At 42.1% G+C, this 25,074-nt stretch overlaps 1 protein-coding gene across 2 annotated transcripts; it reads right to left on the minus strand.

The window, feature by feature from the left end:
* Positions 1 to 24,316, minus strand: dhx16 (DEAH (Asp-Glu-Ala-His) box polypeptide 16). Of its 2 annotated transcripts, none has more exons than XM_085292721.1 (21): positions 24,067 to 24,316; positions 22,295 to 22,500; positions 21,946 to 22,187; positions 21,608 to 21,788; positions 21,463 to 21,519; positions 21,114 to 21,368; positions 20,801 to 21,034; positions 18,762 to 18,947; positions 18,405 to 18,515; positions 18,203 to 18,318; positions 17,094 to 17,304; positions 16,891 to 16,989; positions 15,871 to 16,023; positions 14,452 to 14,592; positions 12,860 to 13,022; positions 12,658 to 12,776; positions 11,913 to 11,980; positions 9,368 to 9,530; positions 8,978 to 9,139; positions 1,210 to 1,383; positions 1 to 657 (listed from the first exon to the last, which is right to left on the minus strand). In XM_085292721.1, the coding sequence occupies exons 2-21, from the start codon at positions 22,490 to 22,492 to the stop codon at positions 529 to 531; spliced, it is 3,162 nt and encodes a 1,053-aa protein (XP_085148847.1). In that variant the 5' UTR covers positions 22,493 to 22,500; positions 24,067 to 24,316; the 3' UTR covers positions 1 to 528. The 2 variants fall into 2 exon arrangements, with proteins under 2 accessions (XP_085148847.1, XP_085148846.1); XM_085292720.1 differs by having other exon boundaries at positions 18,762 to 18,953.
* Positions 24,317 to 25,074: the final 758 nt, after the last annotated feature.

The raw sequence follows: 25,074 nt of genomic DNA on the forward strand, positions 1-25,074 counted from the left end.
TCGATTGTAAAACTTTATTGCCATAGAAAAATAGACCAAAAAAAAGAAAAGGAAAGGAGCCTCACACGTGAGCGTGCTTTAATCGGGTGCCAGCTGTGACAGTTTGACACAGAGCGAATAAGCGAGCGGTCAAAGCACAACAGTCTCGTGCCGATTCACAAACCAGCTGGTGAGTCCGCACTGCTGCCATCAGAGCGGGAAACACAGATCCAAGCGTGTTCGTTTTTCCTTTTTGGAGACCCAGCCCTGCCGGCTGGTTGATGATTAAACCAGAGTCGGTGCGTGGCCCACTTCTCACTCGACCTTTCTCTCTTTCCGTTTTGAAAATAGAAACTTGTTTGAAAATACTGGTGTGATTTGAATAATGCGGGTCAAATTTCGATCGCTGTCAAAAAACAAGTTACAGCTTAGAAACATGGTACGTTTTCCATTTTCACTCAGACTCGTGCGCCTCGTCCTGTCACCCTGTCCTGAGTGAGAAGCACTTTTTTTTCATGGTATGTGCCGTGGACGGCCTTGACCTTCACTTCAGCCCAGCTCCTCTTTTGTTTTGCCCTGCTTACGGGGCATCTTCTTGCTGCTGCTGTCCTCCAGCTCTTTGCTCTTGTAGTAGTGAGGGGCCACTTCAAGCAGCCAGCCGCTCTCTATCTCGATCACCTGAGTGCAACAGAGGACAGAAGGCGAGTGGAGGTTAATCAGTGGACTGATACGCAGCCATGCCTGTAGTTAAATATTGTTCTGAAACACTGACACATCCTCATTAACCACTCGTACTAAACTCAAAGAAGGGTGCAGCTGGCTCCTTTAGATCTGAAACAAGAGAAAGGCTCATGCTGTGAAAAACAACAGAAAGTGCTGCAAACATTTGAGTTAGACGCCTGTTGGGAATAAAACAGCCACGGAAAAGACGACTACATGCTCGTTCTGAGATTTTGTGTACAGTCATCTGGCTCTTAGCAAGTTCTAAAATTATTTAAACAGCCTGAAATGGACAACAGCATGGCACATTACACTGTGTTACTATTCATTTTACAAAACTTAGCATTTAAAATGCATTAGCAGTGTGAAAACGTACAACCCTACTGCAGCCAGGTGCCACTAATCAAATACACTTGATTAACCGATCATTATTTACCAGCTGGGAGTCGCTGATATGTAAAAGCTTATAACTGAAAAAGTAAAACTGTATGACATGGCGAGCAGGCCAACCTGTCTCATGAACTCCTTGGTGGTGAAGACCAGCTCATGGTAGATGAGCCAGCGGGGCTGCTCCTCAAACAGAGAGCTGTTGGGGTGCACGTAAACAGTCTGCTGGTGCTTCACAGTCTTGTAGCCTCCTTTGCTCAGTCTGGCCGTGTGATAGAAATATCCTGCAGTCACCGCCTGCAGAAGGGGAGGATAAGAAGCAGTGGAGGGCAGATGGGTTAATAAAGCAGGGATTCCTGGCTCTGCAGGGACGAACAACAAGAAAAATACACAAGCGCTGGGCACAAAAAAGAATGGCGTTAGAATATAACGCAACGAACAAAGTGTGATTAGAATAAAACATTTACTCTTTATTAGAAGATTAATTGCTTATTAGAAGAACTCATGTCTGAAAGGAGATACTGGGGAGCTGCAGCCCAAAACAAACTTCCCATAACTGAGCTCAAGACTGTGACACAAACAGCAGATAACGTCTGTGGAGGGAAGAGAAGAGTCTTCACAAATTTCCATGTTTGCTACCTGCACATTAAGAAGTTACTAACCACACACAACAACCAACCATAAAGACAAGAACTTTTCTGGTTTGATTAACAATCTGAGGCTCTTGGTTAACACCATTATCAGACTCCTTAATCCTGCTATGTCTGCTTTTCCTGCTGTATCTTCCAATGACTGTGGAAAAAGTTCAAATTCAAGTGTGGATCCTTTCAACCTGCCCAAGTGTCTCATCCAGTTATGTTATTTGGGTTTAATCCGATTTTCCCAACAGATCTCGTTGATATAGTTTGTCACATGTGCCCATCTTTCTGCAAACTCGATATTATCCTAAAGAGATTCTACCTGTCATCTTCCAATAGCTTCTCACGGTTATAAAACAATCACAGCCAACATCTTCCGTGTGCTTAAAAAAACCCTCCTGAGTTGCCGGGTTTCAGATAACCACAGGTCCATTCACAGCTGCTCATCAGCTCCTTCAGCGCGTTGAGGAAAACAAATAATAAATTCCAATCCGATTACCAAAGAAACAGCATTACTGAAAATTACCAGTGACAACAGTGAATTTTAGTCCTACTAGACGCTAACCCCACCTTTGAGACCACTGATGATGCAGATTACAGAGCTGAGCCGGCGTCACTGGCACGGCTCTCGTAATGGTTTTCATACTTATTTGAATTCACATGAACAACTGTATGTTCTCATTTACATCCCACGTATCTGGAGTCCCCACAGCTCAACCCTTGGACCAGTTCTGCTTTTTTAATACATGTCACCTACTTGTGAGCTTCAAAAGTATTTCTTACCTTTGCTGTGCTGATGACACTCAGACGTATTTTCTGTATTTAACCTCCTCTCTTACCTCTGAGGAAAACCTGAGGATCTAATGTTCTTTACCAAGTCACTACATCAGCACGCTCACCGCCAATATCAAATCTTCTGCTAAGAGCTTGGTATTACTTTTGACCAGCATTCGAAACGCTGATTTCTCAGAGCTACTGAGACCTGTTCCACACACTTGGTTCAGCCCATCCGCCCGGCTGAATCTGTGCTTGGATCTCCTGATCCTTTCTCCCACTGTGTGTAGCCACAGTTCATAGCTCCACACTTCCATACAAGCGTTACACATGAAGTACTGTGTAACAGTGTTAAATAAGAGTATTAATGATAACAACAATGATAATAAAGACTTTAATAATAACACCAACAACAACAACGATAAAGCAGAAGACGTGAGAAGCAGCTGCCACAGCACTGTGGCTGACTCAGCACATTGATGACTGGTTCCTCCAGTCTGTTGATCAGTACAGTACGAGTAATGCACTCCATTTACCTTTGGGCACAAGGCTGAAGAAGGTTAAACTAGGTTATTTTATGAGATACTCTTAAAAACAAGTTTTACAGTCTTATAGTCTTTCAAACTTAAACACATTAAATGATTTTTTTTTAAATAATAAAGCAGTGTTTTATGATCTGAATATTCAGGGGTTAGCTGCCCCATTTAACCTGAACTTTAACTTTTCTTTTATGTCACTTTGTGTTGTGTAATTTATCGACCTTTATATGTCTATTCTGCTTATTCAAGCTCTTCTGCTATAGGCTGTGTTTAATGTTTTGGCTGCTCTAGTGCAAGAATTTCCCTACTTTAAGGATAAACAAAGTACACCTTATCTCATCTCATATAGTTCAGCGTGACCAGAATTAGTCTAGTGCTGGTAGCACGGGGCACAGCAAATGAAATAAAAGAGTGAAAGAGCTCCAGGACTACGACATCAGCCATCCTGCCTGAAGGGAAGATTTTAGATGGGTTTAAATAAGAGTGAGGGGACTGTCTACCACTAACTCTAGTCTAAACCTTTTAACTTTCGCCGCTGTTATTTATAATACAATAGTGACCATGATTTATGTCAAACAAAAGGCCTGGGGGCCTGACTTGGTCTGGTAAAGACTCCAGAAAAACATGAACTGTTTTGTTGTACAGCTTTTCCTACTGATAAAGACCTCCCCCATGGCCATTCACAATACACCAAAATAAGGAAGTGATGGATTTCTGTATTTTACACATTTACTTCTTATAATTGAAGCCCAAAGAGTTGTGCTGACTGATATCTTTATCATGTAAAAAACACAAGACTGTTGAAATAGCACTTCTTTGTCTAGTATTAAGATATCGTATTGATGATTGGCGTTTCACTGGCCCGATCCACATAACATCAAAGCGGGCTGCATGTGGCTCATGTAAATGTTTTTGACTTCCTTGATTTAGAGGTTCTAGCACCTAAACTGCCTCAAGCCACTCAGGTCGGCTGACTCTGTTTGTTTGTTTGTTTCTGCTGAGCAGAGGTCAGGGCAGATACGCATTTCAGACCATGCTCTTATCATTGCTTGGATTGAAGTATAATGAGCGAATATGTGAATAGAAAGTTGCTATATGTAGTCTTATGTGGATTTTTTCTGTGATAAAAAACTTTTTTATGCAAGTTTATTGTTGTTATTATATTGTTATTGTACAATTACAACTTGTAGACAGGTAGAGAAATCAGTTCTCGTTTAGCTGAGATGAAATCCTCTGATGTTACTGGATTGTGTGGAAAAACTCGACTGTTCTGCTTGAAACTAAAGGAAAAGAAGACAATCAGCACTGAGACTGAAACATCAGGGTCTGAGAAAGGATCCATGTGGGATTCACAAACAGAAACCATGGAGATCCTCTCCACAGTGAAACCTCCTTACAACACTCACACTTTCTGTAACGTAGGCCGGGTGGTGTCGGGCGCCTTCATGGGCGTGCTGATAGTTGCTGATACAGCAGACAGACAGCAGCTGTCACATACAAGTCATGTAGCATGTAACCTAACTGTCTCTCACTTCAAAACGGAATAATCATCAGATGACTGACTCGGCTTTTTATGTGTTGTGTAGAGGAGCTGAGAAGTTGATGCTTCCTGGATTTAAACGTTGGACACACACAATCCTCCTTACGCCAATTATCATTTAATATCATTAAGTAAGTTGTGCGTCGTCTTTTTTTCTATAAGCTGTAGGATGTTTGACTTGAGTGAAGGCAGCGTGCAAAGGGAAGAGGTGTGACTCAGCTAAGAAAATAAACGCCCTCTCCTTATCGCGAATACTTCAGGTGTTCACCGCACACACAGGTACAGGTATGTGAAGGAAACTCACACAGCTTCTGCCTGCTGATGATTTACAGGCTTCCTCTGACAGATCCTTGTACTCTTTTAGTTACAGAACCAGAATCCAGATTTCTTTAAAGCTTGTTATGTTGTTAATGTCTTGTCCTTGAGCAATATAGGAGCTGCTCTGAGCTGTACTGGAGCGTGAACGTGAAGCAAGTAAAATCACTGTTCACAGAAGAGGAAGATATTACAACAAAATCATCAATCTTGTGTCAGAGAAAAATGAAGCAATTTTTTGCCCTCGGGCCTTCAGATTATTTTAAATTTCCACCCTCCTGTGCATCACATTCACTGCACTGCATCACTGATGTTTACCTGTGAACATTCAAAGCAGAAGCAAATATGAAATGGTGTTGATTACTCCTCGAACAGGTCACTACCTACACTACGTTTCTGACATTGACTCCGTTTTATTCATCTTTCCGGTGGTTTTGTTACCCTGTTCTCTCCTCGCTCTCTCATTATGTCGTGAAACTCATCTTTACCTTGCATCGACTCCCCTGGATTGTTTGTACCATTCATTTGTTTCATTTCATCTTATTCGGTTTAATATTAATAGTTCTGATGTACCAATAAAAAAGTAGAGCATAGTGTCTTTTAAAACTATAGCTGCAGAAACAATTCCATTTAATTCTATGTATTTACTCAGGATACTTTATATTCTAAGGAAAAGACCTACAACGATACAGAGGACGAAAGACGATCTAGGTGAGGAGAACTATTTTAAATTTGATCTTGGATGTAACTGGGAGCCAGTGAATAGAACCAATATGGGATAATATAATCTCTCTGTCTAGTTCCTGTTAGTAACCTTGCTTTTAGAACAACCTGACAATAATGAATAATAATAGCACAGTGCAGAAGTAATAAATGCATGGACTAGTTTTTCACTCTGAAACAGGAAGTTTCTGTTTTTAGATGTTGCACAAATGCAACAAAGCAGTCTTACATGTTTGTTTAATATGTGCGTTGAAGGACATGTCCTGGTCAACAATGACTCCAAGGTTCCTCACAGCGTTACTGGAGGCCAAGGTAATGCCATCCAGAGTAAGAATCTGCTTAGATACCATAGACATGTTGATTATATTTAATTTAAGCATTAATTAATGGTAGGACATTTTTCGACAGTCTTGTCAGAGTCTAGATGTGCTGATGGTCAAGAGGAAGAAATTATTTAAGTTAACTCAGAAACATCAATTGGAGAAATCTGAATACAGCGGAACCCCGACTTACGAAATTAATTCGTTCATAAGTCCAAAACTTTCGTAAGTCGAAGCACCCATCGCGCGTTTTGAGTGAGGCGATGCTGAACGATAGGCTATAGGCTAATTGCTAACTAGAACAACAATACGTCGTTCAAGTGGAACAGCGAAGCGCAAGTATGGAAGCCAAGGGGTTGTCACATGATTCAGAAGGCATTGTAGGCATTGTAGGCTCAGCCAATCAGAGCCAGCGGATTTCGTTACTCGGGCATTTTGCTGTAACACGGGCAGAAATAATTAAAAATTATAATACAAATGAAGTTTTAAGAGATATAGTAAAATATTTCTATGCCATATATCAGAACAAGTTCCAGAGGGTGATGAAAGCGGTGGCTGGGCTGATTTATATGCTTCTGCATGGATGTTAAAAAACACAGAGCTCCAATATGCCCGATGAGGACAGAAAACCCTAAAAACAGCAACATCTGTTCACTAGGTAAATTAGCTGAAATTATTTCAAGGCCTATCTCCAATCATACGTGCACTACACAGTCTCTAAGTCATGTGGCATGTCATTAGTTGTTTTGATTTTACTGACAAATTGGCAGATCAAAAATGGCAAATGTCGCGCTAGTTCCCAGTTTTCAAGATTGTTGCCACTCCACTAGCAAATACTTTGCTTCCATTGAGTCATCAAACACTTCACAAAATCAGTCTTACTCCCTCTGGTTTAGATCCAACACTCTTTAGAAGTAAGCCAGTTTTCTCTTAGAGGGATGTTAGTTTTTACCCTCTGGCACAAGTGTTTTTTAGTCAGTTTTGAGAGTAAATGAGTACATACAAAAGTATCGACACACAAAAATGACAGGTCATTTCTATCTTCTTGTGCAGCTGTATAGTGTACTAATACTGCACGACTGCCACAACCATTTGGGAACCACTGATTTAAGGACAAAACGTTTTAGTGAATGTGCTTCCTGATGGCAAGAAACTTGCAGCTGTGAAACGTGGTCGGTTCCAAGTCTGATTTAGAAAATGTTCTCATTCTTAATTATATCCTGGTTGAAATATCTGACTGTTTAAAGGCCACGGTGCTAAAAACAGTTAAACCCGGCAGTGCCATTTCAGACTGTAAACAACATTAATAATCTTATCAGCACAGCAACTCGCTGAGTCACAATGTGCCAGAGGAACCATCCCATCTCTTGAATAACCAGTTTCAGCTTTTGCTTTCAGGATGTGTCAGGATGTAAGTATGTAAAGAAAACACATCCACAAATAAAGACCAATTCTCTATCAAATGGTTGAGTCAGGGCATACCAAACCAGCCCTCGTAGTTTTTACTTTAGCATTGTTTTTATATGGACAACTCTCATTAATAACAATTAATAATTTAACTAACAATCTAACATTTATGTTTGTTGCTGCCGCTTTAAAGATGAATATAGTTACTTAGTTTGTGAAGTCCAGTATTGAAGGCTTGATTTTTACATGTCAGTGTTCTGAAACCGGAAGACGATAACTGGGTGAGAGGGTGGAGAGTTAAAAGCAACCTTGCTTTGTAAGGAGAATCCATAATGTGCTTAAGTACACAGCACAGATACAGATGCCAGCTAATTAGTGCTTAATCTAATAAAATAGAGTGCTACATATTAAACAAATAGGCCAGACTGCTTTCTTCCATTTGCGCAACATCTCTAAAGTTAGAAATATCCTGTCTCAGAGTGACGCTGCAAAACTAGTTCATGCATTTATTACTTCCAGGCTGGAAGTCCTAAAAACTTCTGAAAAGCCTTCAGCTGATCCAAAATGCTGCAGCAAGAGTCCTGACAGGGACTAGAAAGAGAGAGCAGATTTCTCCTGTACTGGCTTCCCTTCATTGGCTCCCTGTTAAATACAAGGTCTTAATCAGGCCCCATCTTATCTTAATGACCTTATAGTACTATCCTCAAAAGTTGATTCTGTTCATCTGGACGTAGTGTTGTAAGATTGTAAGATGGCGAAAGATGCACCCTCAGGCTCTAATCGAAGAGGGGGCCTGAGGGTGCATCTGTCATCATCTTACAATCTTACAATGCTGTGATTGCAGCCATTCCTTAACTCTCTGTGAATGGTATTCTTGGCCATTGATCAATGAACTTTGATCAGTGGTTGTTGATCAATGGTAATGAGAATTTGTATATTAATGATCAAGGAACTGACCTCCCAGCCCATTGTTCCCTCAGTGGGCTGGTTTCAGTCATTATGCAAATGTACTGTTTATAAGATTGAAACCTGCAGTCAGCTGAGACTGAAGAAGTCAGCTGATGAGTCACGACACGTTTCTCCCACAAAATGCTACGACCAGATGAACAGAATCAACTTTTTGGGATTTACTTACCTGGATGATTGAGCATGCATCAACACCTTGTAGTACCATATCACCCTATTAGAGCACTTCGCTCTCGCTCTGCAGGCCTACTTGTTGTTCCTAGAGTATTTAAAAGTAGAATGGGAGGCAGAGCCTTCAGTTTTCAGGCCCCTCTTCTGTGGAACCAGCTTCCAGCTTGGATTCAGGAGACAGACACTATCTCTACTTTCAAGATTAGGCTTCAAACTTTCCTTTTTCTCGTTCTGTACAAGCTATAAATATCACTGGTATTATTTTCCCAGAGTGTGGCAGATAAGACAAGTCTTTGTTTGCAAAGTTATGCTCAATCTCAATCTGTGTTTCCATCTCAAAAAGGCCTCACTCAGCAGTGCTGCAGCTGTCAGATGAAGCTAAAGCCCAGAGTGGGACTAGCTGTAGTTCCTTATTAATATGAAGTGACTGATAATAAGACTCCATATTGTTGCCTGGGAACAGCTAACGCTGTACTGTAGTTCATCAGTGTCACTAACCTTGCGAACGGGCACGCTGTCTCCTTGACAGCTGACCACCTCGACTTCAATGCGATCCATCAGACCCTCCAGCTGGTCCCTGACATCCCGGGCTCTTCGCATGGAGCGGAACTGGATGAAGTTCTCATAGCACCACTGTGTGGAATAACCACTCTCCACCCACTGTGGGAGGAAGATATCACAGCTGCAGTTAGCACACAATAATCAAACTGTGCGCTGAGCCAGTGCTGAGTGTGTTTCTTAAATCAGCCTCTAAAATGATGCCCTGATACTTGTGTCTTTATCAGTGATTTTACCTGAATTTAGATTGCCAACTTCAACACAGCATCAAATGTGTTTCTAAACGTCAAACATATCTCCAGCCCTGATGTTACCCGGCTGAGTTTATACCTGGTTGTAGACGTTCAGCAGCACCAGGTGGTCTCCTCCGGGCACCACAAAGTTCATTCTGGCGTTGTCGGCGTGCACCACCTTGTCTTTGGGACGGTAGAAGATAGAGTTGTTTACAGACAGCATGGCCGCGATCGTCAACACTTCCTCCGAACATTTGTACCTGGAGAAAAAAAACAAATGTTCCCGAAATGAAATTCTGTGCGAGTCTTGAATTCATGCACATTTTTCAGGTTTTAAAGGAACTGTTTCACTCAACCTGCTTGCATCCTTTATACCCACACATTAGACAGACTGCATTTCTTCCTCCACAGCAGACCCGCTTTCACAGGCCGCACATAATGTTTTTGTTTGATGTAAACACAGAAGTCCATAAGTTGAGTTTAATCCAATTTTAATCTCTACAGTCATGTTTTAACCTTGTGAATCACACTTTTGTTTTGTCATCAGTCTTGTTCCGCGGTGGAAAAGTGTCCTCAAACCCATATTTACCTTCATACTACTGAATGTTACAAGAAGGTCATGTAGAATCACTCATTCATCTTATTATAGCCTTCCTTCAGTTACTGCCACTGATCTCTAACTGGGATTTGTCACATTTTTCCCCTCAACATCATATGCTGTTTACTCTGAGACCACCCGAGTGTTAAGATGAGATGTTGCCCACCCTCTGAGACACCACCAGTCCTACACAGTCTTCATTTGTACTTCTGCTAATTAAAATCCTATGTATTCTTTTTTTAATTCTCTCTCTTTGTCTTTGATGAAACTGCTTTCCATTCTCTTAGTGAACAAAACTTGAACTAGCTGATCAAGTTTCCAACACTCTAATAAGTGTAAGTGTTTAATTCAGCAACGTTCTGCTGTCAAAGTGATGAACAATCATGTTTCTAACTGGTAAACATGGCTGATTCGCTGAACAATGACGTGTTGAGTTGACTGAATCCAGTCTTTCAGTCTGTTTCTCTGTCATGTGGAGGTTCAGCCACATGCTGCTCCAAACCAACTGCCCGTAAGTGTATGAGCGTTATAAATCCTTCAGACCGGACTCAGGCAGACTTACTGACCACACTTTGTTAAAGTGCAACAGCTTTTTTGTTTATGGAAAGGGGGAAAGTCCGCACAGCTACAGATACGACTTCCATGTGATTTTTGTTTTTGCAGGAGTAATAAACAAACAAAAAAAGTCTTTCATTTATGCATGACAGATTTAAAAGTTTCATAAAAGTGCATCAAAATTAATAATTTCTATTGTTAATATAAATGCTAATAATAATGGGAAATGATAGCAACAGGTCAGACAAGAAATCGAGACAAAATGCATAAAAACGCTTAAAATAGAAAGTGAATACACAGCAGTGTAAATCGCTGTAGATGCTGAATGGAAGTTCTATTTCTGTTAGATAAAGATGATGGCATCCTGTGTCAGCTTAGCTACAGGCAGGATGTTTTTCCCAAGCAGTCATCAGTGGAAAAACTAGCAACGAAAGCACACTAGCTGTTTTTTTGTTTGAGTTTCTCAGTAGGTGGACACCAGCAGCCTCTAGTCCAGGGGTGGGAAACTTCAGGCCTCTGGAGAACTTCAAGACATGTTGAGGTCATTCAGCCATTTAAAGCAGCTGTGTTGGATCAAGGACATCTAAAACCTGCAGGACACTGGCCCTCGAGGCATGGAGTTCCCCCACCCCTGCTCTAGTCCATCTTCATCTTCTACTGGGGGGCGATCGTGGCTCAAGAGTTGGGAGTTCGCCTTGTAATCGGAAGGTTGCCGGTTCGAGCCCCGGCTTGGACAGTCTCGGTCGTTGTGTCCTTGGGCAAGACACTTCACCCGTTGCCTACTGGTGGTGGTCAGAGGGCCCGGTGGCGCCAGTGTCCGGCAGCCTCGCCTCTGTCAGTGCGCCCCAGGGTGTAGCTGCCATCACCAGTGTGTGAATGGGTGGATGACAGGTTGTGTAAAGCGCTTTGGGGTCCTTAGGGACTAGAAAAGCGCTATACAAATACAAGCCATTTACCATTTACTGCATATGTTCATAAAACGAGATGTCCGAGATACAAAGACAGTGAGGGCGTTAAAGACACAATCTGCACACACAGATGTGTCGTGATGCTCTCTTTCCTTACGGTTACGGTTTTGATGTAGTGACCGAGCATCACTGACGTGTTCTGGTTGGTAAAAACCGCAGCGACTTGTGTTAAACCATATTTCTAACCTTTATTTCTAGCCTTCGTCTCGTCAAAGACACCCTTCAGCTCACCTAACTGAGACTCCACGTGCAGCTAAAATCAGCACAGATGTGAGGATGGAGGGACAGACTGGAATTATGCTAATATGTGCACACAAGCTTACCTGTTCTACAACTTCGCCATACAAATCTTTCAACAAACCATGCAAGCTTCCTGTACATAAAGTGTGGGAATCAGATTTCCTGATAATTAATAGTTTAACGCTTTCATGGTGCAATGTGACTGAATAAATAAACAGCTAATTTGGCAGGTAGTACAGACTCAAGCAGGTGACTATGATGCAATCAAACTGGAGACTCACTGCTCTGAGGCCAGGATCATCTTACTCAGCATGGGATCCACAGGTAACTCAGCCATTCTGCGACCCAGCTGAGCCGCCCCAAAAAGAGACCGAGAGAAAGAAAGAGTTAAATACCAATAAACACTTCATTTAATTAAAAAAACAAACAAACCCAATGACCTACAAAACTGGCTAATGACACCTTTACACACGCTCTTAAAAACATCCTCCTGTCCCTGATAATTACTCATTAACACGATCAGATTGGTAATAAAAGTTAAAATGCATCAGCACTTTCGATCAAGGAAGTGAGTGACTCTTCAGTGCTGGAAGCCATTTTACAGCCTTACGAGCATCAGGTGTGCAAAGTACGTGATGCAAATATGCAGCCGAGCGTGGCAGAGATGGTCACAGATTATTCCTGTAAAAATAAAAGGTGGTGTATCTCTCTCCCGCAGCTTAAGTTACAGTAAGAATGTAAAATATGTCCAACTCTGCAGCGCCTGTTGCAGATTCAAATATAGGATGAGATAGTTCACCAGCTCTTTGTTGTACATACCCAGGGATCTGTGCGATCTGATTTTGGTGGAGTTTTTTGGCGACCCTCCCTTAGCTTTGTTTTTGGCCTCTATTAACTCTGTCGGACGGTGCATATTCACATCACGATACTGTGAAGGTTAATGTCTATAAGCAACCTGTGATTGCAGAAATTCTATAAATATATATGACTATATTAAAAATATAGAGAGCGTCTCCAGGTTTGCACCTTTGTGAGCTCTCCCATGTGGTTGAGGGCTCCCAGGGCGTAGAGCTGCTCCAGAGCCAAGACTAGAGTCTCATGAGGAGGTGGGTCCATGAAGTCGAAGTGAATGAGGTCATTAATACCTGCAAGGAAAAAAGATTAGCTCACTACACAACAGCAGCCACCTGGTGTTTTAAAATCACAGGATCCCCATTTCTTCCCCTACCTAGACTCTTTAGCAGCAGGACTACATTTCCCAAGTTGGTCCTCTGAATCTCAGGCACAGTTGTTTCCTCCATCTCATGTTTATAGGCCCAGGCTGTGTAAAGCCTGAAACATTTCCCAGCAGCCACTCTGCCTGCTCGGCCTGCTCTCTGATTGGCTGAAGCCTGAGAGTTAAACACACAGAAAAAAAACAGACAGATAAATCACCTGCACTAATACACCACCACACCTGAGCTACAATACATGTCTGTGAAGCCAGTGGAGGATATCTCTGAGGTCTCTTTAACATAGTATTTTTATGTTTGACCTGGGTCAAAGTGATTTACAGTCCCACAAGTCCACAAGCTTATCAGGAGATTTACTTATTTATTTTTTTCTTTGGAAAGCTGGAGAGGTTTGTTCTTCTGAGGATCTCTGGCTGACTCGAGTGTGCCAATCAGGCCCTCCTCCACCTTTGATTATATTTCAAAGACAATTTCACCACGGGCTGCTTTCAGCAGCCAAAACAGTGCGAGTCAGATCAAATCAAATATATTCAGTAAGATGTTTTCACAAAACAGGTTTGCACCAGCTGCCTTGTTAGGAGACAAAACTCCAAAATCAATCCACCTTAAAACAACGAAAAAGTCAAAAGCAATCACAGACGAGAAATCCAACGAACTGAACCGAACTTTCGATGTCTCAGCTGCAGCTACAATAAAGTTCAGCAAATGTTTGACCTTCCAGGTGATTTCACACCTGTAGTTCAGTTAATTTGGTTCGCCTCAAACAGCGGCATGACTAAAGGATGGTTCAAGGTCGCCTGATCCACCCCCAACTATAAGCTTTTTTTTTTTTTTAAAAAAGGGACATTTTGAAGCCTGCTCTTAAAAGCAGAGGGTGTCTGTCTCCTGAACCTGAACTGGGAGTCGGTTGCACAGGAGAGGGACCTGGAAGCTGAAGGCTCTGCCTCCCATTTTAATTTGAGAAACTCTAAGAACACAAGTAGACCTGCAGTCTGAGAGCAAAGTGCTCTATTAGGATAAAATGGTACTATGAAGTTATGATGTTGGCTAATCATTCAGCACTTTGAGCACAAGGAGAAGGAATTCAATTTAACAGTGAGCCAATAAAGAGAAGCTAATAAACGAGACATCATTTCTCTTCAATTCAGCTTCTAGGACTTGGTCTTTAAACAATATAATATGTATAAACAATATATTTATATTCCAAATATTAGTTTTTTATGTAACAGTTTATCTCACATTAGAGTGATATGTAAGTAAAAGCTCCACCCACGCAGCTCACACCGGGTAGCATTTACTTTTGTATTTTGTATATATGCATTCAACTTTTCTTTGTTCTATTAATAAACACTTAAAGAACTTTATCAAAATTCATTCAAAACTTTTTGAGCTCTCATATTTAAAGACACAAAGACTCCATTCAGTACTTCCATGGTGGTGAAGACTGGTCTAACCCCACAGACCAGCCTGTACCAATCCCAAGGATGCACCCGTCATTGTTTAGAACAGCAATAAAAGGAAATGGCTTAAATTTATCGTCACTTCACTTTGATTTCCTGCTAGTTAAACATTAAGGAAAAGCAGTTACCCGTGAGCAAGGTGTAACAATGAGTGACTCCATGCCTGTGCGGGCGTTGTAGCTCTTCTGTTTGCAGAAGCCAGGGTCAATGACGTAGATGATGCCATCTATGGTCAATGAAGTCTCTGCTATATTGGTGGCCACCACCACCTTGGATTGATAAGAAAAGAAACACCGAGAGATAAAGTTAGAAAACATTGCACCAACAAAGATTAAATCCAGATGATAAATGAGAGGTTAAAAAAAAAAAAGACGTCAAAAACATGATTTACAACTGCAGGAAGCTCATATTTATTTACCAGGATTTCTAACAGAGAAGCTGTAAAATCAAAGGATACGACGGGTTGACTCAGTGGAATTTAATGTACCAATATGGTAAATGGTAAATGGCCTGTATTTGTATAGTGCTTTTCTAGTCCCTAAGGACCCCAAAGCGCTTTACACAACCTGTCATCCACCCATTCACACACACATTCACACACTATATATAACACTTAACCTTGTTTACACGCAGCACTAAATGCTTTAGCTCACCTTGATTACGGGACGCAAATCTCCTGAACAGCTGGAATTGCTTTAGGTCTTAATAGCTGCCGTTTTTTAACCTAAGATCATCTGTGGTTGAAACTTTTGTCTTAAGATTGGGCAGTCAAACAAATTTGAATGTGAATTAGGATTCATGTTTCTAGTGATTATAATTGGAGTCAAGACTGAAAGAACGACCTGGGCCAGCGAGAGCCTAAAAGTTTGAAGGTTTCGTAGGTGAACCTGTGGAAAGATTTAACTGAAGCTCCCTTTGTCCCAACATCACTCAGAGCCTCACATCCAGTTCACGTTCAGCAGTGCATGACAGCTAGCGTTTGGTTTCACCCTGTGATTACAGCGCAGATCCGTTCACCTCCATCTGCACCATCAGACATCTGCAGTGGAGGCAGACCAGCAGGGACCACAGCTGTGGTTGTGAGATGGACTTGTGAGAAGCAACTGTTTCTCCCAGAGAATCCAACTCCCAACTAAGGCACGCTAGCTAATAAATTATGTCAAGTATTCAACACCGTATTGGCATAATGCTAATGATACTTTGCAATGCTCCAGCAGCTCTCATCAAAACAAAGCAAAAAACAGGCCTGTTAGCCTGTTGTGATTGTTATGAGCTGGTGCAAACTGTGAATATTCCAGTCTAGGAAAATGATCCGAGGCTGATCCAGCTGGCAGAGTAAACAGACCAGGACACTTGTGCAAACAGATTTTAAATCAAGACTCTGGTATCCTGGTTAAATAAGGGTTTAACAAAAACCCGTCATGGTCGACTGCTGGCCTATTTTGTGTCAGCCAAAATGAAATATTAGTCCTTCACTGACCTGTTAGTTGTAGGGCAGCTGTATTAAGAAACAATAAAAGCTTCTCAGAAATAAGACACTGTCTCACCTTACGCGCTCCAGGCGGAGTAGGATTAAAGATCTTTGCCTGCATGTCAGACGGCAGGTTGGCGTAGATGGGGAGGACGAGCAGCTCTGCTATCTTAGAACCAAGCCGCCTGCATCTCTCCTGCAGCAGCTCGCAACACGCTTCGATCTCCTCCTGCAAGACACGCGTTCAGCGAGGCTCAACAATCAGCCGACACACACAAGGACACTGTACCCGTGTTTCTAACATATCTGTTCTGATCCCTCTCCTTCCCTTTGCATCCGTACATGTCAGGACAGTTTTCTAAACTTGTAGAATTTACAAGATCAACTTTCTCAGAGTGAACGTGGGATTTTACCTGTTTTCTAACAAAAACAGAGTCAAATCTTAAGAATAAATATAGAAATATATGAATGAACGCATGCATGGATGATCAAGCTCACTCTGATCCTTCTTTGGTTTTAGATCAGGTCTGTTTCAGGTTCACTGTGGCCTTTTTCTGACGTTCATTGTGTTTTATCAGTGCTGCAGGAGCCACATGGGAAAATCAAGTTTCCACAGAAAGTGATGTGTTCACTGTGACAAAGAGTTTATGGAGAAAGAATCGTCCTGAGCAACAGCGACTCTGTCGTTTCACCTTTTTCCTCATTCCACGAAAAAAGAAACGAAAAAGGATTCAGGTAAGTGAAGGCAATTTCATCAGTTTCATTAAAATCAGCTGATTTTCTTATTCACTTAAGCCATATTTAATAAAGACTTTACTTTCACATTATGAACCTGCGATCCTCTGTGTCAGGATTTTGATAAAGTGGTATGTCCAAACTATTCTACAGAACACGTGAAGATCAATGTTGTTTCACAGCCATCAGTTAGAATGTGATTATATTATAAAAACATCTGCACACAAAGGAAAGCATGGAGAGAACATGATGTTAAACTAGGTGTAACTCTTTGAGAGAGATTTCAGTCTGATGTTTGCTGCAGAGCATCACAGTCGTGTCTGAAGCTCTGGATCTCTTGGGAATATGATATGAAGCGCACCTGTCCAGTGAGGAAGACCAGAATGTCTCCGGTAGGCTGAGTGACGTGGATCTGCAACACCGACACCACACACGCTTCCAGGTAGTCTGCCTCTGGAGCCTTGATAAGACAACACACAGACACACACACATCAACACCACAGTTTGGTTTATAGGCTCTAAATTGTAACGTTTACTGTGGCGAGGATTCAAATATAATCTTACTTTCGTGTAGAAAATATCGACGGGGAACCTCCTGCCAGGGATCCTGAAAACAGGCGCGTCATCGAAGAAGCAGGAGAAGCGCTCGGTGTCCAGAGTGGCGCTCGCCACCAGCACCTTCAGGTCCGATCTGAATCTTGCGATGTCTTTAATCAGACCGAACAGGATGTCGGTGTGGAGCGTTCGCTCGTGGGCTTCGTCTATGATGATCACACTGTGGGGGGAGACAGACAGAGATCGTGGGGGGAGCAAAACGATCGACACGAACGGGTTCGGTGATAAATGTCAAACTACAGAGAAGCCAGCAGAGGATTTATAAAACTAAATAAAGTGTCTGATTAAACCAGATTAGACCACCTGCACTTTGCTGTGTGCAGAGAGAAAATGTCACCTTCCTTTTCAAACTGACCGGACGCTCATGTGACGACAGCTTTGGCTAAGGTTGAGCAATTTTCTAATAAGCTCAAGGGTGACAGATCCAGTGAGCAGCAGAACCAATAACATGCTGAAGGAATGAAGTGATCACTGCAGTTTCCTCTGTTCACAAGATCCACCACTCTGCTGCTGCATTCACATTATGAAAATGTCAGTGTTGGTTTGAACGGTTGCTATTTTGAGACGCTACAGCCTAGCAGCTCACAGGCGCATGACCAAATGATCTTGATGGAGAGGTAGGCCAAATTTAAATCAGATGAGGTTTCCAAACCCCCCACAGAAGAAAAAGGTAGTGGCCAAGAAACAGAGAAGGTCAGTACTGGTAAAGTTACCTACTTTTAAGACTGTGTACCTGCCTAAACCAAGATAATCTTTAACAAGCGTGCACGCCTGGTTGTGTCTGCAGGCTGAAAGTCAACTGCCCTGTCTTCCTAGTAAAGCCTACATAACTCCACAAATCCTCTGCAGCATTACTTTGCTCCCAGAATGTAGATTTAATAGAGAAAATGGTTTATGAGAATCGTTTACCCTGCTTCCATAAACTACTTAAACACGTAAAGAGCAGCCAGTACAGAAGTACACTCTCCCATGTCAGCACTGTTACTTTTAGGTGCTTTCTGCTCTTCATGAAAAGCAACATAAAAACCCAGCAGAGGGCACAGACGCATTAATGGCACCTGTAGCTGGCCAGGTCCGGTTCGGTGAGGAACTCTCGGAGCAGCATGCCGTCTGTCATGTATTTGAGCACGGTTCTCTCTGATGTGCAGTCCTCAAAACGAATGCTGTAACCCACCTGGATGACAGTAAAACGCTCAATTTCAGTCTGCTTGAAGGTGCAGTAACACATCAAGTGTTGGTGTAGTCATGTACTAAGCTCACCTCATTACCAAGCTTCACACCCATTTCCTCTGCTACTCTGGCTGCCACTGACATGGCTGCCACTCTGCGAGGCTGCGTACATCCAATCTTCATGCCTCCTTTGGTGTAGCCCTGATGGAAAGTGTTTAAGGATTACTTTGACAGCACTTTCAGGATGCTCAGGATTTTCCTTACTCTGGAAAGTAAATATTTCACACTGGAACAGCAGTCTATAGTTCAACATCCTAGGATACATGGACAATGTGGTGGACTTTGTTTTTTACTCCAAGAGGTAGAGGCCAATATTTCGGTTGGGTACCCCAGTCGCTGTTCTCTAACACGTGAATATATGAAGCTACATTTAAATTCTACACTCACGTCTTCCAGGAGGTACTGAGGGATCTGGGTGGTTTTCCCCGAGCCCGTCTCTCCTTCGATGACGAGGATCTGGTGCTCGTGGATGGCGGCCAGCAGGTCGTCTCTGTAGGGAAAGATGGGAAGGCTGCGTCGGACTTCCTGCATTGACTGTTTTTTCAGCTCAGCCTGCGACAGAGCCGGAGCATCCTGATCCTCAACGTGACACGGTCAGAAGAAAAGGCAGTTTGAGTTTTTACAGTGAAGCAGAAGAATCACAATCTCTTCACTGTAACAAGTACAAGGAAAATAAGTGCAGTCCCTGCGGTGCCACCAAAGAAAAGCTTAAATATAATTACAAAAGATTAATTTAAAAACAATCATTCAGTAATAAATGAAACCTTGTTGCACAGATAACACTAATGCACAGTGTACTCGTCGGGTTGAATCGGAGGCGAATTTGTGTCAGCGATGTTTACAGAAGGTTTGGAAGGACACAGTCGACTGGTTCTTTTATTTACACTCATATAAAAAGGCACGCAGGTGGAAGATATTTTCGTTTTTCCACCAACTCAAACATGTTTCCTTGTAATACAGCCTTTCATCACTCCAAAGATCACACTACAACACAGGCTGCATTGCACCCTGGGAACACACATGTGGCTGAAACTGTCCGTGAAAACATGAGCAAATACATTAAATTGTTACTAAATGCAAAACATTTGTATGAACTGGCTTCTGTGTTTGATCACTTAATTATTATTTTTGCACGTAGTCTCTTCTTATTTCCCTAAATTTCTTTACTTCTCGTTCTGTTTACACGCCTCTCTAAGGATTTCTGTGTCATCATGCAAATGACACCCAAAATAACCCTGGTTTTTCAGCTCTTTTCTGAATGCAGGCATTCATTATTCTGAGACCTGCATTGATTATCTGACAGGTGAAAGGCTGATCCCACTGCACTCTCTGAAGTCAACCTGATCGTTTGTGCGCTGAAGCAGAAAGGCAAAAAGAAACGTGGAAATGAAAACGGAAACGAATAAATTCTGATCCGTTTAAGGTGCATAATTATGTTTTGACTTTGCAGATTTGGTTCTTCGTAGTTATTTCCTCAGATTCACTGACAAGTTCAAAAAAATGACTTAAAAGTTGATCAGATCTCAACATCCGCTGATGTCAGAGGTCATGTAACACTACAGTCCAAAATACTTCACCGTGCTCATCAGGCAAAGGATCAAATACTGAGGCTGCTTTTTTAGATCATCAGTTCTGCCATCTAGTGGTGAAACAAGAGGCCCGGAGGCTTGTGTCATTTATGGGATATAATACATGAAAAACTGGGGCTTAGCCAGTGGACTCTCCCCTCTGCTGTTATTACTGTAACTGGAAATCACCTGCTTCTCTGCATTTAGGAATTTCCTTCGTGTGGAAAATTTTAAAAATCACTCTCAAGTAAAAATGAACATTTTTGTTAGACCGAGCTGGGAAATGTTTCTTTGGTTCTACACTTCTATGCTTACATTAAGAGTTTTTTTAAAATAGAAAATGTACATATTTTTAAAGAAATGTAATTATGTGGTAATTTTCTATACTTTTCCAAGCTGAACATTGGGAATAAGGCAAGAAGAACGAACATTCATGTTAAAAAGTGCAGATCAGGACAAATCTAAAAATATGTCCATCTGTCTAAGAGGTAAAAACCGAATGCAACACGTAATCTTAACAAATAGGTGGTCACCATTTTTTCTGCTGATACTTTTTTTCCATTCATGTCTTTTTCTTTGTTTTTAAATGCAGCTGAGAAAGAGCTGGTATTTCAGATATGATATCTAAACGGGTAATAATTAGTATCTTTGCATTTTCCATCAAGCACAGCACTCGGTGAAATTACACAAACTATTGCTGCTGGGCAGGAGGCTGTGTAACGCCTGCACGCCGGCTATGACGGTGAAAATAAGCAGATATTTCCTTTTAATCAGTACTGCACACGGAGCTGCAGACTAGATCAAAATTAAATGAGACCCACAACGATAAAAAAGAATAAGGAATCTGATGAGCGTCACCTTTTCAGACCGAGTTCCCTTCATGGTAATGGCGGTGGTGACAAAGTCGATCATCTCGTCCTCCTCCAGGATCAGCTGGTACTTCTCCTGCTCCTGCTTCATTCCTTGCTCTCGCTCCTTCTTGGCCCCAAAGCTGAGGGAGGCCGTCTTCAGCCTCTCCTCCTCCCAGCGACCCTGCTCTCCTCCCAGCTCCATGGGGGTTTCCTCCAGCTCCAGGTCCCTCTGTGGCACCTCCTGTAAGTGTGGAGAGACGGTAAATATATGGACAACTGCAGTCAGACGAGTTTCTACATGTGACATTCCTCGTTCCCACCTTTCTTCTATTCTCTTCCGGCATGTAGTATCTGTTCTTTCTCTCCTCCTGCTCCTTGGCACCGGCCTTTTTGTAATCTTTAGCTAGATCCCGAATGGTGCGTTTGTATTCCAGCTCCTTCCTCTCCCTCTCTGTCAGCTCCTCAGTGGAGAAGAGGTACTCGTCATCCACGATCTCTGCCTCCAGGTCCTCCAGCTTCTCCGACTCTCTCTTCTTCAGATATTCCCATCGAGAGCGCTTCCTCAACTCCGGCAACTTTAAAGAGGAAGAGGAAACCTTATCACACAGCTGAGCAACTGAGGTCCATTTCAGGAATCAATGAGCGCACAAATTGTCCCGTACCACCCACCATATTCTTCTGATCATCTTCAGCCATCTTCAGCCTCTTCTGAGCTTCCTCATAAGCCTGTGGAGAACAAAACAACAGGATAAATATTTGCCTGCGTGAGACACAAGGTCACCTGTGAAAGACCGTAAAAGAGCTGCGTGCCCACCTTCTTGTCCGTCCTCTCGGCTATGTTGCGCGTCTTCTCCTTGTCTTTCTCCCTCACTCGCAGGGCAAACGCATCCCTCTCCTCGATGTCTTGCAGTCGCTCTCTCTCTTCCTTCTCCCACTCTTCCTCTTCCTCCTCTTCTCTCTTTACTGTCTTGTGGTCGTCTTGAATTGACTTATCCCTGATGTTAGAGAACAGGATACATAGTTTTACACTGGTGTCTATCTCTCCTCCACAACTAAGAATAAATATGAATGTAAATTATCGTAATAAAAAAAAACCCAACAAAAAACAAAAAAGCACCAAGATCTTAAAAAAGCAGAAAATAAGCAGATTACCTTTTAGGTGCTTCCTCCTCGCTGGACGACTCGCTGCCTTTCTTCTGTCTGATGTGCTTCCTCTTGTTCCCGCGTTCCTTGTCTTTGCTTTTCTTTTTTCCTTTCTGTTTCTCCCTCGCAGCATCTTCATCGGCATCGTCGCTGTCCTCCAGTAACGTGTACGTCCGGTTCTTCCTCTCCATTTCGATCGCTTGCCGTTCCACCGCTCGGGACGGTTTCTCAACGACCTGTTTATGAGGAACCTGCAACAGTAAAACAACATTAGAGGGTTTTTTAAACCACCAGAGCTAAAAGAAAATGAGTTTTGGTGAACGTCACAGGGAACTCGGGTAGAATTTCATGAATGAACCTTTTCAAAGAGTTCCTTTGCGAAGGCGGCCACACTCTGGTCGATGTCAATCGTGCCCGTCTGCTCGAGGCGAGCCACAAAGTCTTCGGGACTCGATGCTTTCCGAGCAGTGCCGATCATGAACTGAGACACGTATCTGTCACTCAGCCCGAGGATGTCGTGGAGACGGTCGCTCACCCACTGCTCCAGATTGGCCATGGTGTCTTCTGAAAGAGCAAAGTCACAGAACAAAAACAGGGTTATCCAAAGTCCCGGTGCGACAGACACATGCGCAGGTACCTGGTTACCATTATCTTCATACAAGGCCTGAAAAATAAAGGTTTAGAAGGCTGTGATGTTTTCAAAAAGTTTTCCTAAGAATGAACTGATTCCCAAAGAAAATAATCCCACAGCAGCTTCATGAAAGACTGCAGAACGAGCTTAAAATAATTAACAAATAAAGGATCTTACATATTTTTCCTTACTTTCTCTTATATAATTAGCGTTCCAGTGGGTGATCATTTTAAACATCGCCAAAGTTTTAGATAATGAGGTCAACATATGTATAAGTAATGCCTGGGAGCCAAAACCCCTTTTTCAGCTCCTCTAGATGTATGATGTCCCACACAGAGGATATCCTTAATATGGTTATCAGCACAGCATCCGCCAAGTTGCTGTTTGCATGAAGTGGCCAATCAAAAGAATGCTGTTGTAAAGAAAGGCTGAATCAAAATAGAGCCAGCGTGGCTCTTTTCAGACACAGGGTGGATGGAGGGCTGCACCAAGGCCCAGCTTAGGATAAATAAGGATCATTTTAAACACTATTCTTTAAAGATGACCTAGACTGGCTTTGCATGATTCACTGTTCAAATGATCTAAAACACTGTAGATACTGTTCTGCACATGTGGACCACACCTGGCCATATGATGAGTAAACAAATTAGTTTGTTTGTTTGTTTGTTTGTTTGTTTTAAAAAGGCTAACAGATTTTTACATTTGACCAGACTTGTTTTAACAGACTCCAGGACGGGATTTAAATTAAGTCACAGATCACTGCAACTTAAAAAAATATAAACAAAATTTGAAATGATTTATCCAGAATTTTCAAATATGGACAGGATCACCCTTAGAAAGGGAAAACTTTACTAAACTGTAGAGCTGCAGTGAATCCCTTTGTGAAAACACAAAAACAGGCAGCAATGCTATGACTGTTGGAGCATCTACAGCAGAACAAAAGTAAAAGCAACTTTATCCAGACTTTTAAAATCTGGGTTTAAGAGGGAGACTTTAGAAACCAGGACGTGAAGGAGCTCATAATGGAGATGCTACACCTCCACACTGAAAGGAGCCAGCCAACATGTCAGCTTCAACTTGGAGGATGCTCCAGGACAGTAAATGTGCAAAAAGAGATGATTTCCCTGCTGCCTTTCCCACATTCAGACCAGGTCCAGTTACAAACCTTCAGCATTAACCTTTGACAATCTAGATTTGATAACCTCTGTGAAAGCTAAAGAGTCAGAGCAGTGAGTGGTTGTTTTTTGTTGTTTTTTTTGCAAAACTACTAAATAAAAATGTTTCCTCACATTTAGGTTTCGTTAAACAAGCTCAAGTTTCCAATAACTTCGCCTTTAACTGCAGATCTGGATTCAGCGTCGTTTCAAACCGCAGTGTTTTGCACCAATACTGTCAGTTTTCATATTACAGCGTAGTTATCCATCCACTACTACACCTGCATTATACAAAGTGTGAGCGTTAGAGGAGACACAACACAACCGTCTCTGAAGTCCACTCACCGCTTCTCAAACGCTCTTGTTGTGACAGAAACAGCAGGTTGAGTTAGCCGAATGCTAACTCCAGCTACAGATGAGGCGTTAGCTTGAGTTGCAGCGCACAAGTCTCCGGTTCGGACACTTAGCGGACACGAGCATCCTGCCGTAGACACGAAAAACTGTGCATTTGTCCTAAAAGTACATCACACACACTCATACACTGTAAACTGTTTTGCTGTTTTAGCTTAACGCACGCTGAATTTCCAAACGGAAATACGTCAGGCTAAACTAGGGAAGAAGAGCGGGCTGCATCAGAGGCGCCAGCACTCACTGCCCCCGTGTGGCCATGTAAAGAACTGCAACACCAGCTAGCAATAAAACAAACCAAAACATCCAGTTCCGCAAACAAACAGAAAATAAGAGCAGGACAATACGTTTTACATTTAATAATTCTCTTCTTATTCTTCCACCTGCTCCATACTCTCACTACAGGTCACAATATCATCTGCAGAGTCCTGCCTGATCTCATATGTCAGCCTGTCTTTCCACTTTCATAAGAGATCATAAAATAAGGTATATATTCTCTGACAAAACACTATGAAAAAAGTAAACAGGGGAAAGTATAACATGTTATCAGAAGTAGAATCTGCGAAGAAAATGGCGTTGAATACACCGGGCATAGCCTCACATACAGTACTGTCCCGTGTCTTTGTCGAATCTATGTTTCCAGCTTCTTCAATTCATATTATGATTTTTAGAGATATTTCACAACCAGAACTCAATTTCCCAATTCTTTTATTGTAAACAAAAATCTTTAGGTTCTGGCTTTTAGTTGGACAACAATTTTAAAGCTTATTGTTTCTGATCACAATTAAACATGACAAAAACACGCGGCTTTTACAAGTGGTACATGATGAGTCAATATAAAGTTATATTAGCTGAGCCACTGATCCACCCCAACTTCCTGCTATTATAATAACAGTCTAACACACACAATATCACCACCACCAACAGACTTAATGCTAAGACAGA

The sequence above is a fragment of the Mchenga conophoros genome, linkage group LG11 (genome assembly GCF_057382185.1).
Source record: "Mchenga conophoros isolate Kocher_MC1m ecotype Shallow Benthic linkage group LG11, M_conophoros_male_GT1.1, whole genome shotgun sequence".
Lineage (NCBI taxonomy): Eukaryota > Metazoa > Chordata > Actinopteri > Cichliformes > Cichlidae > Mchenga > Mchenga conophoros.